At 38.7% G+C, this 14,856-nt stretch overlaps 1 protein-coding gene across 2 annotated transcripts; it reads left to right on the top strand.

The window, feature by feature from the left end:
* Positions 1 to 236: 236 nt before the first annotated feature.
* On the top strand, positions 237 to 14,355 carry si:ch211-247n2.1 (calcium-activated potassium channel subunit beta-2). Of its 2 annotated transcripts, none has more exons than XM_018669782.2 (6): positions 237 to 318; positions 1,584 to 1,824; positions 10,232 to 10,339; positions 11,537 to 11,707; positions 11,917 to 12,112; positions 12,366 to 14,355. In XM_018669782.2, the coding sequence occupies exons 3-6, from the start codon at positions 10,290 to 10,292 to the stop codon at positions 12,648 to 12,650; spliced, it is 702 nt and encodes a 233-aa protein (XP_018525298.1). In that variant the 5' UTR covers positions 237 to 318; positions 1,584 to 1,824; positions 10,232 to 10,289; the 3' UTR covers positions 12,651 to 14,355. The 2 variants fall into 2 exon arrangements, with proteins under 2 accessions (XP_018525298.1, XP_050933332.1); XM_051077375.1 differs by lacking the exon at positions 237 to 318 and adding an exon at positions 555 to 625.
* Positions 14,356 to 14,856: the final 501 nt, after the last annotated feature.

The raw sequence follows: 14,856 nt of genomic DNA on the forward strand, positions 1-14,856 counted from the left end.
TGTTATACGTTGTTTTCATTATGAAAAATAACTTTTTAAAGTGTTTGAACTTAAGGAAAGTTCAAAGTGAATCATAGTTTGAACTGCTTGGAATGGACGCATTATTCATACCATACATCAGGAAAGTGAGCAAAGCCTCCCCTTCCTCCAATTCTCTCTCTCTGTGATTATTGGATTGCACTTCATCCTGTGGCATGTGTGTGTGTGTGTGTGTGTGTATGTAGGCAGCCCTCTCTGTTAAACAGTCAGACATTAACACAGCAACAGCATGCTAATTCAGAGGATCTTCAGAAAGACCAGCGCCCACTGCACCTCAGGGTGAGCCCACTGATCTGTTTCTACATTCAGTACACACCAGCTCTTATGTCTGATTTTATCTTATGTTTTTTAACATATTTTTGTATAGCACAGAGGACAAGGAACTATAACTGAGTTGCTTTTGGGTATGGTACCTCTCTTTATTTTAAAATTGAGATTAGTTATGGAAAACAATATTATGTCCTGTAATTTTAAGAATTTTACTAATGTTGTTACTAATGTAATTACTGGATGTAGATACTTGGAGACATTTCACCTGACATCAAAGAGGCTTCTTCAGTTCTGGCTGGCTAATGGGGAGACCCAGGTACTTGACCTCTGTGGGGTCCTTATCAAAGCCACTGATGTCTTTTGGTTCAGTAGCCTGAGGCCACATGTGAGTGGTTGTTCAACCTCTTGGGAAGGGATAAAAGGAAAGGTTTGCAGGTGCAGAGGAAGTGGTGTCACAGACCTCCTCCTCTGCTGAGGGATGGTTTCTCTACTTTGACATAGATTGCCTCCCTCGCTCCTCTTAAACTGAGTTAGTGAGCTGATTTTTTATCTTTGGACAGAACCAAGCTTACTGTTTTCCCCTTCCAGTCTTTATGATAAACTAAGCTAACAATCTCCTCCAGTCTCCTCCAACTTCATATTTATCAGACACAATTAAGTGTGGTATCAATCCTCTGAGCTATCTGATCTATGTCTGCAAGAAAGCAAATAAACGCATTTCCAACACTAACTATTCCTTCAAACCCCTAACCTATCTCTATCCTCACTACTGTGTCCTCAGATACTGGAATCTCAGTTTTGTTAATCTGAATTTTTTGTGTGAGTTTTATGGATGGCAGCTAGCAACCACTAGAGGACGCTGTTTCTAAAGTTAAACTATTATGGACATTGAGTTTACTATAAATATATGTCTATGTGTGTGTGTGTGTGTGTGTGTGTGTCTGTGTGTGTACAAAACTGTGCACTGGCAAGTTTTATGCACTAAAGGTAAAGTGAGGATTAATCTTTTTTCATCAATTAACCCAAAGTGCAGCAAATAAATAAATAAATAAATATATATATATATATATGAATCAGTTAAGGAAACTCCACCAAAAAAAGAGGAAAACAATGAACCTTTAAAATAACCTTTAAAATACTTTACATGTGGGTTTTAGTTAATTTGCCATCCCTTTTGTTGTTTTTTTCCTCTCTCAGTCTTTTGTCTCCTCCTGCTCACTTTCCCTTCTTCCATCCCTCACCAAACACTGTCTCTCTCCCCCTAAATCCCACAGACAATCACCATCACACACTGATTATTGGTGTGAGCAGTGAGAAGCAGTGTGGATATAATGGCTGTCACTCAGTCTGCACTATGGGAGGCATGCTGAGAGCTGCTGGAGCTGCTCCGTCCCTGATAGACAGAATATCACATGTTGGCTCAGCATAGAGGACACTTCTTAACATGCCACAGGATTAAAATACACAATGAACACCTGCAGCCAGGAAACTTTTTGACTTCAGCAGCATTTGAAGGTAAGTTTAGACAGTTTGACCAGGTGACAAATGGTAGAAAAATCCTCTGATGGCATTTTGCTGTTCCAGAGGGTACTTGGTAATGCTGCCCAAATGTTTGGGGGGGGTTCAGGATTCCCGAATATGAGAGAGATGCAACTCTGCTATAAGAGTAGTTCCTCCACTAATTGAAACTCCTTTTTCTCAGCAATATCTATCTATGTCAATTACTGAAATAAGAACAAAATCAATGCAATGTGTTTTATGTGAGCCATAATTTCTGATATCTGATAACTTTGCTGTCATTATGGAGGTTTTAAAGCCCATTGTCATGATATTTTTGTGCAGCATTTTGTGCAGACCGTGCTTTGACATTGGAAGTTTAAAGCAAAACATAAAAAGCTTTGACTTAACAGCTTGAATCACTGTTATGTTACACTGTATTAGTCAAATGATGGTGAAAATGTGATTCCCATTCTAAGAGGGGCTTTATTTGCATCTCTCGTGTGTATTAAAGCTGGCTGCTTTAGAAATGCAGAGGACATCTAAGGTTAAAGCTGCTATAATTGATATTTTTATATTGGATATATTGACTGTGATTTTTTATATTATGTGTTTATACAATGTATAATGTGAAAGGGGTTGCAAGTAATGATGAACCCACACATAATTATCACCAAGCTATGCAGTTCCTCTTCACTCTATGGAGCATTTTAGCATCTTTTAACTCATTGTTTTTGTTTAATGTCAACTTTACTGTTTTGGCTCACTCTCAGCATTGTACTTTTGGTTGCAACAGGCAGCTGTTTTCAGCAGTTCATCAAGTAGTCAGAGACACGACTCAAAACAAATGCTAATCTTGTTCTGTGTGTGCTGGATGTGTAAATATCTAAAAGCTAACATGGTCAGTGTCAGTATTGTTTCTTGTTCCTGCTGCCCCCAAGTGGCCAAAAAAACCCCAAACAAATCAGTTGATGCAGTTGTAAATCTTTTCATATAAAAATTTCCTACACATTTATGTTTTTTTCTGAATGTTTCTAAAAGTGTTGTTTTAATTCAGCCTTGATTTTGTGTAGATACATAACTATACAATATTAAAATACTTTAAATTTTAATTCAGTTGACCCACCACAGAGCTACTGTAAACTGTTGTTTGTTCAGCCAATAATTGAATTTATATGTACTAAAATGACTTCCCAGCAGTCTGGATCATTCTATTAACAGTACCTCGCTGTGAGGTGCCACAAAGTCTGGTCTGAACCATCTACACCAGCTGTCTCTGCTCCTCTGCTGTAGCATTTAGTCTAACACTCACAATGAAATATGTCTCCAACAAGCCAACTTTAATGCTATTTACAGGACAACACACTATCTCCATCCATCTCTCCCTCTGTCTTTTTCTCTGCACATGCTCTCCTGTTTCACTCATTCTATTTCACATATTTTCATATGTGGTCAGGGAAGAATATATGGCATTGTGTCATTGTGGCTGTACCTTTATAGAAAGATACTGTACCAAAAAGCCAGTGTTGTATGTAAATATACCCCACTTTTGCTTTCCAGCTGCAGTACAGATGTCTCTCAGGATAAGTACAATACTCACTGGCAGTCATACTGAAGGTCATAGAGGCTTAAGCAATGCGATAGTGGATACTTTGGAGTTCCTAGAAGAACAGAGATTACACTTTTATATTCCAAGTGAAAATAAGTAAATAAAAAAGAATTTGTGTTTTTTTTTTTTTTTTTTTTTTTTTTTTTTTTTACAGCCAGTAATCTATTTATTTATTTATTCTATTCATTTAATCTATCCCCACTAGCATCAAACAAAAGATGTTGGGGGTCCATGGTTTGTATCTTGTTGACCAGCATTCCAAATATGAAAAAACAACCCAGCGACACTGGTTGACAAACTGGATTAATCTTCTGTATCATATTGGTGAAATAAAGAAGATTTTTTCAGCTAGTCAACTAATGTTGCTAAGTTGTTTTTTTCCACACAAGGTTTATTGCCACTTCAGCACCTAGTTGGCTGGTGAAGTGATGACAGCACACTCCTAAACGTTAGATGGGTGTTACAATTGTGCTATAATTTTGCATAATAGATCAACAAATTTGCATTTAATCAATTCATGTGAGGTCAATTTTATCTATATAGTGGCAAACCACAACAGAAGTTATCCCTGGACACTTTTCATATTGAACAGGTCTAGACTATACACTTTATAATATTATCTACAAAGACCCAACAATTCCCACCATACTACAGGAACTACAGGAGAGAGAAGATGGTGAGTTAGTGACATGCATTCATTGGATATAAATATGTACAGATGGAGAAGGGGAGAGAAACTCAGTGCATCATGGGAAGTCGCCTGGTAGTCTTGGCCTATAGCAGCACAGTGAGGCGATGGTTCAGGATTTAAGAATTTAAGCCTACTCTTAAATGTGGAGAGCATATCTGCTTCCTGGACCCAAACTGGAATAAAGTTCCACAGTAGAGGAACCTGACAGCTGAAAGCTCTGCCTCCCATTCCGCTCTTGGAAACTCTGGGAACCACCAGTAAGCAGTGGGTATGCAGTGTTCTAGTGGAATAATAGGATACTATGAGCTCTTTAAAGGAAGAGATTTGCTAATAAAACCAGTTTCACTTTTTGAAGACAGTGTAATAGCATTAGGGCGTTGGGCATCGGGGCAGCTGTGGCTTAGGAGGTAGAGTGGTCACCCACCAGGCAAAATGTCAGTTGTTTGATCCCCGGCTCCTCCATTGCACGCACTGAATTATCTTAAACCCCAGATTGCCCCCAATGTGAATGTGTGTGTATGTGTAGAACAAGCACAGTATGAATGTGTGTGTGAATGGGTGAATGTGACCTGTGGTGTGTGGCGCTTTGAGTGGTCAATATGACTAGAAATGTGCTATGTAAGTGCAGCTCATTTATTAGAGGCTGTAGAAGTCTAAACAAGTGTAGAGGGGGAAAGTGGCCGTTTGTTTCACCCCACACATCTCCACTATTGATTTTACTATAAGTTCATGTTACTACATCTTTAGTTTACAAGCAATAACACTTTGATTCTAAACAAGGCTGAACAGCTGTGTGAGACTCTCACTGTCTGTTCTGTAGTCAGTCAGGTGGCAAAGACAACTGCAGGCTACACACACTGAACACATGCCATCCAGATAACCTTCCAGAAACAGAAGCATGACATCACTGTTGAGATACACCCTGTGGATGTGTGTGAAAGCATGCCTGTGTGTCTGTGGGTCCTCCAACCCTGTCACAGAGAATGGCAGCACCTGTGCTGTCAGCATGCCACCTGACGGTCACGCCTTCCAGGAAAGCCGTGAGGGGTTATGTGTCAAAGAGAGACAAGTGGCTCATGAACCATTTGAGGTGAATCCAGCATGTGTGTGTGTGTGTGTGTGTGTGTTTGTGTTGTGGTGTTGTATGTATCAGTGTTAATGTCTAAGGATGCAGGGAGGACAGTTCGCAGTATGTGGATAGTATATGGCAAGTATGTGTATATAGAGTAGGTTCTATAACCACATCAGAGAACATTCCTCTTGTGGTTTTAACGACTTAAGACATGCTGCCCATGACCTTTGAAGCAGTTGTAAGAAAGGTGAATAAATAGCATTGGGTGTGTGTGTCCACATAATATAGCAAGACATGTATATACCTCAAGGGTCCCTTCTCACTCTTTATGTTATATACTAGTAGTTTCAGATGGCACCACTCATGTTAAAGTCACAGCTGAAGCTACCACATGAAAACACATTTACACTGAATTACTTTTCTTCCTCTTACTCTCTTGCACAGCTGACATCACTTTACTTTTGGTACAACACCACACTGTGTGAAAACACCACACTAACTTGTACAAATGTCCACAAAGTTATTATTTCATATCTGTAATCGATTTAAAGGTCAAAGGCAGTGTGTCTCAGACTGTTGCAACCACAGGATTGTGGTGCTAGAAATTAGATAGTGGCTGGCAATGTGATCTGGATTCTGGCCCATCCACTGAATAAAAGGAACAGGAGGTTGAGATGATATTAACTGAAACATCTTCCTGCTGTTTGATTGTTATTTTTTTATTTGTCAGCTTGCAGTTGTGTAGATCACTGGCAGTGACTGGGTGCATTATACTTAACCCACCACACTTACTTACCAGTCAACTCTAAAGGGGAAAAATGTCCTTGTAAACAGAGCTGTGTCTTAGGCAGTTTGAATTGTGTTTGTGGCTATCTGATGAACATAAGTACAACATTATCATATTTCTTATGTGTAGTTAGGTCTCGTAGGATGACGTAGGATGTGACCATTAAAGCAGCAGTTCTTGAACCATTTTTTTTCATCCAATACATTCTTTTATGGCAACAGGGTCGGGTGTCCGCTCCATAAAAAACATGTCTGCTTCTTTAGCTGCTGGATGTTTTCTTACTCCACCAGCCAATCGACAAACTGTCTGCCATCTGCTGCTGAGCAGGCAATACACAGTATAGTGGGTTTATTATGCACAGTTTAAGGTTTGAAGTGACAGCCCCAGATCGATTAAATAGCATTATTTACAGTCTGACAGCCATCAAGTTTAATTTAGCAGCTACTGTTTTCCTAAGTTTGGTGAGTAGTGTGTGAAGAGGCATAGACAGAGACTTCTGATAGAGAATGGGGAGGATTCCCAACCTGATGCTGGTGTTTTGGGAACATCAAAACTCATATCTCTTTCCTCTCTGTCACCCCCATCCACCTCCCACATCCACACTGACAGATGCTGATGACGCTGACGTAAACTCAGTTACACTGCTACATAGAGACCTGACACCTCAGACAGAACAGCACTCAGAAGCAGAGCCGTTAGGCTTCTTTTACCTTAGCCACAAAGACATCTGGATTATAACTGGAGAATGGCTTTAGAAGATGGATCATTATTGACCAGTTCCTGTTTTTTCTCAGTTAGTTTTTTTCTGTTGAATAGAATTCAGCATACTTTGTCATGGGTAACTTCCATGATTCTTTGGCAAGTTACTAGTGTTGCAGTTCTTTTTATTTCTTTTACCCCCTCAGAATAGTTTACGTCCTCAAAATTGTTTGGTGTGTGAAGCTGGAGATAAAAAGATATCTGTCTTTGACAGTGAATTCTTGTTGCTAAGCTTTAGCATCTAACATTGAAGCCTGAGGAGAACTCTGTCAGGTGGCAAAGTGAATGTTTTTTTTTTGTTTGTTTGTTTGTTTGTTTTTAATGATAAAAGTTAACATAAGCCCATGAATGAAGGTGCTGTAAAGTGCAAGGTGCCATGTTAGGTGACAGCTGCTCCGACAGTCTGACCATTGACTTATGTCCGACACCACAGTCGGAAATCAGGTGAGCTCCATTTCATCATCAGTACTTATGTTGGAGTTATAAAATGATACTGTTAATGGGGTACACATGGTTTTGTATCATTTACAATTCACATGATATAGTCAGCTGACTACTGGTACCAGTTTCTATGATCCCACTGCACTGCAATTAAATTTGTTATTTAAATTGTGATAATTTTTAGTTGATTTAACTACAGACCTATCTGATTTTATCGAACACAGAAAAACCTCAGTATCAGTACAACCTGATAAAATAATGCTGATGTGTTTTGCTATTTTCTGTTAGTGGTATACTCAACATTAACCCATAATTTTTAACATGAAATTCAAGAGTGTACAGCTGCATAGTTGGTGAGTTATGGTAAAAATACACATCTGACAATGCTAATATATGAAGCAAAAACGTCTTTCTTCCTGTCTTGTTATTAATTTTGAAACCTCTGGGGGGCCTTGACCCCCAGCCCACCAACCAGGAGTGTGGATTTTAATTTTAAATTTTGATTATTTACCTCCCGTCCCTCCACTATCACAAGTGTAAGTTTCAGTGAACTCATATTGTCACTAAGCTGCAGCAAAACCTCTCCCGTGTAAAAAGGCCTGTCTGAAACTGCCAACCAGACAGCATACATATACAGGATAAACAAATATTGACTCAGGCACCCATCAGGTCGTCCATTATTCATGGCCCTATTACTTTTATAGACTGAGCGTGTCTGTATGTGAGTGCTAGTGTATTGAAGCATGCTTCAGTCAATATTTAGTCCTGTCATGTTGACCGCTCCTGCTTTAGTAACCAGGTGACAACAGCTTCCTGATGTTTTAGTCTTCTGTTCTTGTTCATGTCAAATGTGCTGCCTGACTTATTTCCACACCCTGTCAAAATGTGTTTACTCTTATCTTAAATGTGAAAGCTTGGTGAGCAGCTGATTTATTGAAAAATGTAGTTTCTTATAAATGAAAGATCTAATATTGCTCTGGCCTTTCAGAGTTCATTGTGTGTCAATAGAGCATGTTTGTGTCAATAAAATGGATGAAAACTAGTTGGCTTTGATATGATCTACACACTCTAGGTTGAAAAAATTCTAATGATGATAATGACAAAAGTTAAATGAATGTTGTCATACTAAAAGATTCCAGCTATAATGAGACCATGATCTCACCTGAGGGTTTGTGTAAACCAGGTAGGGAGGAACTTAGGGGAAAAAATTACAGGAGCAAATCAAAACAGAAAACACTATTATAAAAACACTCACAAAAGTAAAATTTAATAGAATTTGTTTAAACTCAAAAAACTCAACTGGACACATGCCTAAAGTTTGGGGACATTATTCTTTCTATCACAGAGTTCAGAGAGTGGAATCTGCACATGTGGCCTTAAATCATTGTACTTGAGTTTTTTTATTAAACATAACTTAGTACTTGATATCTGTTAAAACAATGTTTTGCATCTCAGTATCAGTATAAATCACTGAGTGGTGGATGAGATCAAGAATACTGCTAGCATGTGTGTGTGCAGCTCATAAAGTGTGTGACACAATGCCATCCCCAGTTTCACTGACCATGGATCCAACAGAATAATCTCCAGCAGCATCAGCTGATCTCTTTGCAAACTGATCATTTATTCACTAAGTACAGGTAGATTGATGTGACTTGCATTTTTTTCAAGAGACTGTAAAAACAAAACAAATAAACAAAAAACATAAGCCATCTGTGCAAACAGTGTATTATGACTCATAGTTACATTTAAGTGTTAGGTGACCTCTAGCAAAACATTTGAAACCAGTGTTGTTTCTTTCATCTATGGCTGTTCAAAAACCTTAATTGCATGGTTGCCATTGGAACCATGACCATGAAGGTCCTCTAACTTGAAGGAAAAAAATAATCTTAACCCAAACCATGATTTTTCATCTAAACCTAACCAAGTAATTTTTGTGCCTAAATATTTTCAAGGCCAAAGCCTTGGTTGGAAGTTGCAATGAGAAAGTAGCAGGAGGTGTGTCTAATTGTGTTTTACAGGCTTAAAAACATAGAGGACATTTTAACAGAGCCCAATTGGCAGTTGCATCATGCAATATTAGTTTTTCTTTCTAGATCCAGTGACAGTGTTGTATGACCTTCAGCTTTTATGAGACAGTGTGTTTTCCATTTGTGCAGGAGCTCTTAAACTGTAAAGGAATGACAGTTATGTGTTGTAGACACATGTAGTGTCCACATGCCACTTTATGTGTGTGTGCCACTGGAGTCTTTTCCATTAGTTTACAAAGATAGACAAATATAATGCTCAAAGACACACATACAGACGTGTGGAGGTATGCAGTCAGTCAACACACCCATCACACATAAATCAGAGCAACACATGTTCTCAGGGAAGACACAGGCACACACTTATTTTAGGTTACATGTCTTTCCACACTAACAGGAAGACATGCAGGCAGATTGATATGCTGTCACACTGAATTTATTTCTCTACAGAAATTTGATATAGTTACTCTGGGCTAATGTAGGAAGTAGTGTGACCTTTATGTAGCAAAGAAAGTAAAGTGTAGATGTGGAGGTCAGCGTGATGGATGGGTGTGAAGCATGTTGGACTACACACCCATGTGAGAGACTGGAGTTTGTGTCCAGCCTGTAATTAAAGTTTACTTAGCCTTAACCATACTCTCACTGTTAATAAATATGCTTCAACCTTTACTTGTCATAACCCTGACAAGTAACTGTACCTGTAACAACACTGTAACCTCTCAGAGTGAGTTCTTGACTCTTATGGATGACTGATGAAAGTGACCTGTTAAGCCTGGGCTGTAAATAATAATGAAGCATGCTGGGTCAGGGCAGTGTTGACATTTGAACGTACATCTTGACAACCAGCCAGGGTTGTTTTCACCTCTTTGATGTTACCTGCAATCTGTTCAATCCCAATACAACTGATAAATTATTATTGAGTTAGAAATGCACTTCTGAATCTGAGCCATAACCTGCATTACTCCTGAACTGTCAGGACAACAGAGGTAGATTCCTGTAGGGTCTGTAGGTTTTAGACTCACAGTATCTCTACTTTTCATAGGTGGGTCAGCACCTCTGGCAGCAGCGACGGACTACAATTCCCACATGCCTCAGATAGAATGTTTCTCTGGGCAGGAAGTAAAGCAACAGATGGAAGAAGTGATCGCAGGTATTGAATCCCATCTCACCTGTGTTTTCACCTGTGTTTACTTTAATACCATTGGAAAAAATGTGTTTGACCTAGACAAGGTTAAAATTTCAGAGGGAAATCTGAGTGTGCTGGAAACTGCACATGTAAATATATAATCAGGTTAAAATGTCTTTAAACACTACTTGTTTGCATGTGAAATGTGGAATCAAGCCCTGCAAGTAAGCCCTGTGGGCATTTGAATCAGCAGTATTTTAGTACTGAAAGCAATAGGTCTAATATTAGAACACTGAAAGCAGTTGGACATCCAGCTGAAGACATAAAAATAGCTGAAAATAATAATAATAATAACCATTATTTTAAGAGAAAAAGATTATGCAGTTTAACTGCAAATGATGAAAAAAAATGTAAATTTCAGTTATAGTTTAAGTGTCAAAGAGAGTTTAAGTGTGTACACTGAAAAAAAGTTGAAGTGTTAGTTTGTTAGTATGTAACCAGTGACAGCAGCTGAAATGTCAGTTGGAGTATCTGGGCTGTCAGCTGAAGGGTAAAAATGAGCTGAAAGGTCAGTTGTGATGTGATGTGTAGAAGATGAGAGCCGTTAAACTGTCAGTTTGAAGGGTAAGAGAGGACCACACTTAAATTATCAGTGGAAGTGTAGTGATGAAAGCCGTTGGAGATGAAGCTGAAGTGCCAGAGTTACAGTAGTAAATAGTGAAAGTGTTAGTAAATGTAAGAGCAGAAGAGGGAGAGTGCATCATGTCATGCATAATGATAGCAAGAAACATGAGAGTAATAAAAAAACAGAAAGATCTAATTAGAATGCAGAAAATTAGACCGATATAATACATGAATTAAGAATAAAAGATAAGGGTAATTCCTCTAAGGCGTAACAGAAATAACAGCAAGCTAGTCTCAGAAATGGGTTTTCAGTGTTGACTTAAAAAGAAGGAAAAAAAGGCCTTACTTACCTGATCTCATGTTGGGATTCACATTTAGTCTTCAGCCTCAACTAGCAAGACTATCTGAGAATCTCATAAGGAGGCTAAAGAGGCTACTTGTGTTTTTTCTCTCTCTCTCTCTCTTGCTGGAAAGAGCTTCAGCTATTGTTACGTTTACAATGCAAGCGGTTATAATACGCCCTCTTAGCAGCACCTCGTCTTCAGCACAGTCTGAAGAAAACTATAAAAGTGCATCTCCAGTGGTGACTTTTTTCAGATCCATCTACCAGAAGATTCGTGAGTATGAGGTGCTGGACAAGAGGAAGACAGTGACAGCTCTGAGAGCAGGAGAGGACAGAGCCATATTGCTGGGCCTCAGCATGATCTTCTTCTCTGTTATGATGTACTTTGTCCTGGGAATCACCATACTGCGCTCCTACTCTGACAGGTAGCAACACTTTCACTTTACAAAACAACTGCATGCTCAGTTTTTGAGTGTAAATGTATGGTGATTATTGGACCTAAGGTTGTGTACAACTGCACACTCACACACAATGACTGACTAGTTTCTAAACCCATAAAATATTCTCAAAAAGCACATGACAATGCTGAGATACAATCCCTGCATCAAGTGGAAATCACTATATTCCTCTGCAGTGTGTGGACCGATGAGGCTAGCTGCACTATTGTGAACTCCACCATTATGTGGGATGTAAACTGTTCGTACAGCTGTGGAGCAGAGTGCTGGAAGGTTTCCCGTTACCCCTGTCTCCAGGTCTACGTCAGTCTCAACTCCTCAGGAAAGGTGGTTCGACTGCTGCACAATGAGGAGACACAGGACAATAACCCTGAGGTACTGAGCGAAGTCATTTGTTTTTGGTCATTATTTATTCTAACAAATTGTGTTTTTAATTATGTGTATACGGGAAAATGAATATAACAAAAGGAATCATATGTATTTTGAACTCTGGCCTCAATGAGTGAAGCGCCAAAACACTTCTGGGACCTAATAATGCATCTGGATTAACATTAACATTAATTAATAACAAAACTATCTTTCACAGAATAAACTAAACACTGTTTATCTCTTTTTTCCTTTGCTTCAGTGCTTCTACATCCCAAAGTGCAGTAAGGACTATGCAGCCACACAGGCCATAGTTCAGAACATTTCTGAGCGTCTCAGGTCTCAGCACACAGTTCAGTGTTTTGTAGACCCTACAGACAGGATGGACAATGCCATTTTGACTCAGATCTATGGCCAGGTCGCCGTCTTCCACTCCCTGTTCTGGCCAACCTGCACCTTGATCGGAGGAACCCTCATCATTGCCATGGTGAAGCTGACCCAGTACTTATCCATTATGTGTGAGCGGCTAAGCCGCATCAAGAGGTGAAGGGTAGAATGGCTGTAAGTTCAGATGGGAGTTCCCATTATGTGGCCATGGGGACAACTTAAACAACTTCATGAAGCCAGCTGTGATTAGTCTGTGACAGCTGGAATGCTGAAATGGGATTGAAAAGAAAGTAGCAGTGACAATCTAGGAGTATATATTTCTGAGACAGGTAGACTGATGCTGGTTTGCAGCTTGACATGAGTAGGATCTGTTGGTGGTTGAAGCTGAAGTAATAATTCACATTGTGTCTGTAGAACAGTCTTTCAGTTTATGAGATATATGCAAATACATGCTTATTCTGCATTCACTTGCTGTTGAACATTGTGGAAAATACACTTATTTGCTCTCTTTCCCTTTCTGTCCAGTGACCATTAAATATAAAGCAACAGCCAGCAGTCAGTCAGCATAACTTGCAGTGCAAACAGGGGGAAACAGCTAACCTGACCTTGTCCAAAGGTCTTCCAGCACCTGTGAAGCTCATTAGTTAATACATTATATCTTTAATCCAGGCAAGCTGTTACCACCTGTATAGCTTCATGTAGTATACACATTTGAGTTATATCACTCTACTCATGTAACTCTTAGCAAGAAAGTAAATGTGTACTCCTCAAAATGTCAAAGCGGTTCTTTAAAGATTGATCTCCTTAAACTGTTGTTTGATACCAAAATTATTTTAGGCCATCTGGACCCACATGAAACAAGCCTTTCTTTAATGCTTTACTGAGTCCGTGTCTCAGGACGAGAGAATTTGCAGTGTGGGACCAATGTAAGGGAACTTTATCTACCACTGCTCTGATGTTTGAAAGTTTGTATACTGTATACTGACACTGTGAACTATAATTTAACTGAAATTAACACATTTGACACCATATCTCAGGAGTCATTGTCTAAGTTGGCTTCTAAACCTACTACCTGCCTCCCTGACCTTTGACCAGCTAAACTGTTCAAAGATCTATGGGCAGTTTTGGGACCTAGAATCCTAAATATTGTTTATCAGTTACATCTGGCATCATCCCCACTAGCTTTAAAACTACCATGTTTAAAGCATTTACATAAGAAACCTCACCTTGATCCAGGGTTGCTCAGTAATTATCAACCAGTGATGTGATCCAGAGAATGACCAGGACTTGGTGGTAAAAGTCAGGATAGCTCAACCTCTGCTGTTTATTCTTTTCAGCTGTTGGTTTTTCATTACAAGTTGATTTGATACAATGTCTTTGAATTTGTTTTGTAGAAACAAGTGAGACGGGTGCCTCTGAATGGATGTAAGAACATAAATTGTTCTTTAGCTCAAAAGAGTCATAGTGGAAAAGCAAACAAATAGTTAAAATGGTTGAACTCATTGGAAAGTAAGATGAATAGAGAGATTTTCCAATAACTCCATCAATTCTGCGTCACTCCAATCCATTTACCACAGTCTTTCTCTTTAATTTCATCTTGTCATGCTGAAGCTGCAGGTGAGAGTACAGTAAACTACAGTATTCTGCACATGATTACAGCTTCTTTAAACAAGGGAAGTGGCCTCCAAGAAGAAAACCAGTAAAGTCAATTTTCTACTAAGGGACTTAATTTAAGATATTCAAGATTTACCCACAGCTTCACACATTAGAACTACTACTATCTGTGACTGATCTGACCTTTTTTTCCAACATGTTTTTTTTCATTTGAATGATTTTACTATCAAATAAACATAATGTGCCTGTTACGTCTTGATGATATTATTATTAATGTATTAAATTATTTACTGAGTTTGATGGTGTCACTGTTTGACATCCTGCCAGTTAACTGTTTCATAATGATTGACAGTTTGATTGGTGCTGTGACTGTTTGGATGGCCATCATTTTATATTATACATATAACTGTAACCACAGCAGATATAATCAAAGACAGTGTTCTTATCAAATATCATATAAGTTTCATACTGAGATACTTAACATTGTGACCCAATTTTGAAAATCTATTCTCTACCTCTTGGAGTAACTGCTGCTCGGAAATGTGATGTTGATATTATTTTGAGTTGATTGAAATACAACATGGAGAGGAATTGGATAAAAAAAAAAATAGCTTGTTCTGTTGGGATGCAGGTTTAACATTTACTGTGGCCAGAATTATTGAAAGATAATGAATATTTGATAAAATGCCAAATGTGCAAATGTAAATTGTTTATGTTGAAAAGGCAGTTTCATGATTAGATATCAACTAATC

Source organism: Lates calcarifer, linkage group LG17 (assembly GCF_001640805.2).
Source record: "Lates calcarifer isolate ASB-BC8 linkage group LG17, TLL_Latcal_v3, whole genome shotgun sequence".
NCBI lineage: Eukaryota > Metazoa > Chordata > Actinopteri > Centropomidae > Lates > Lates calcarifer.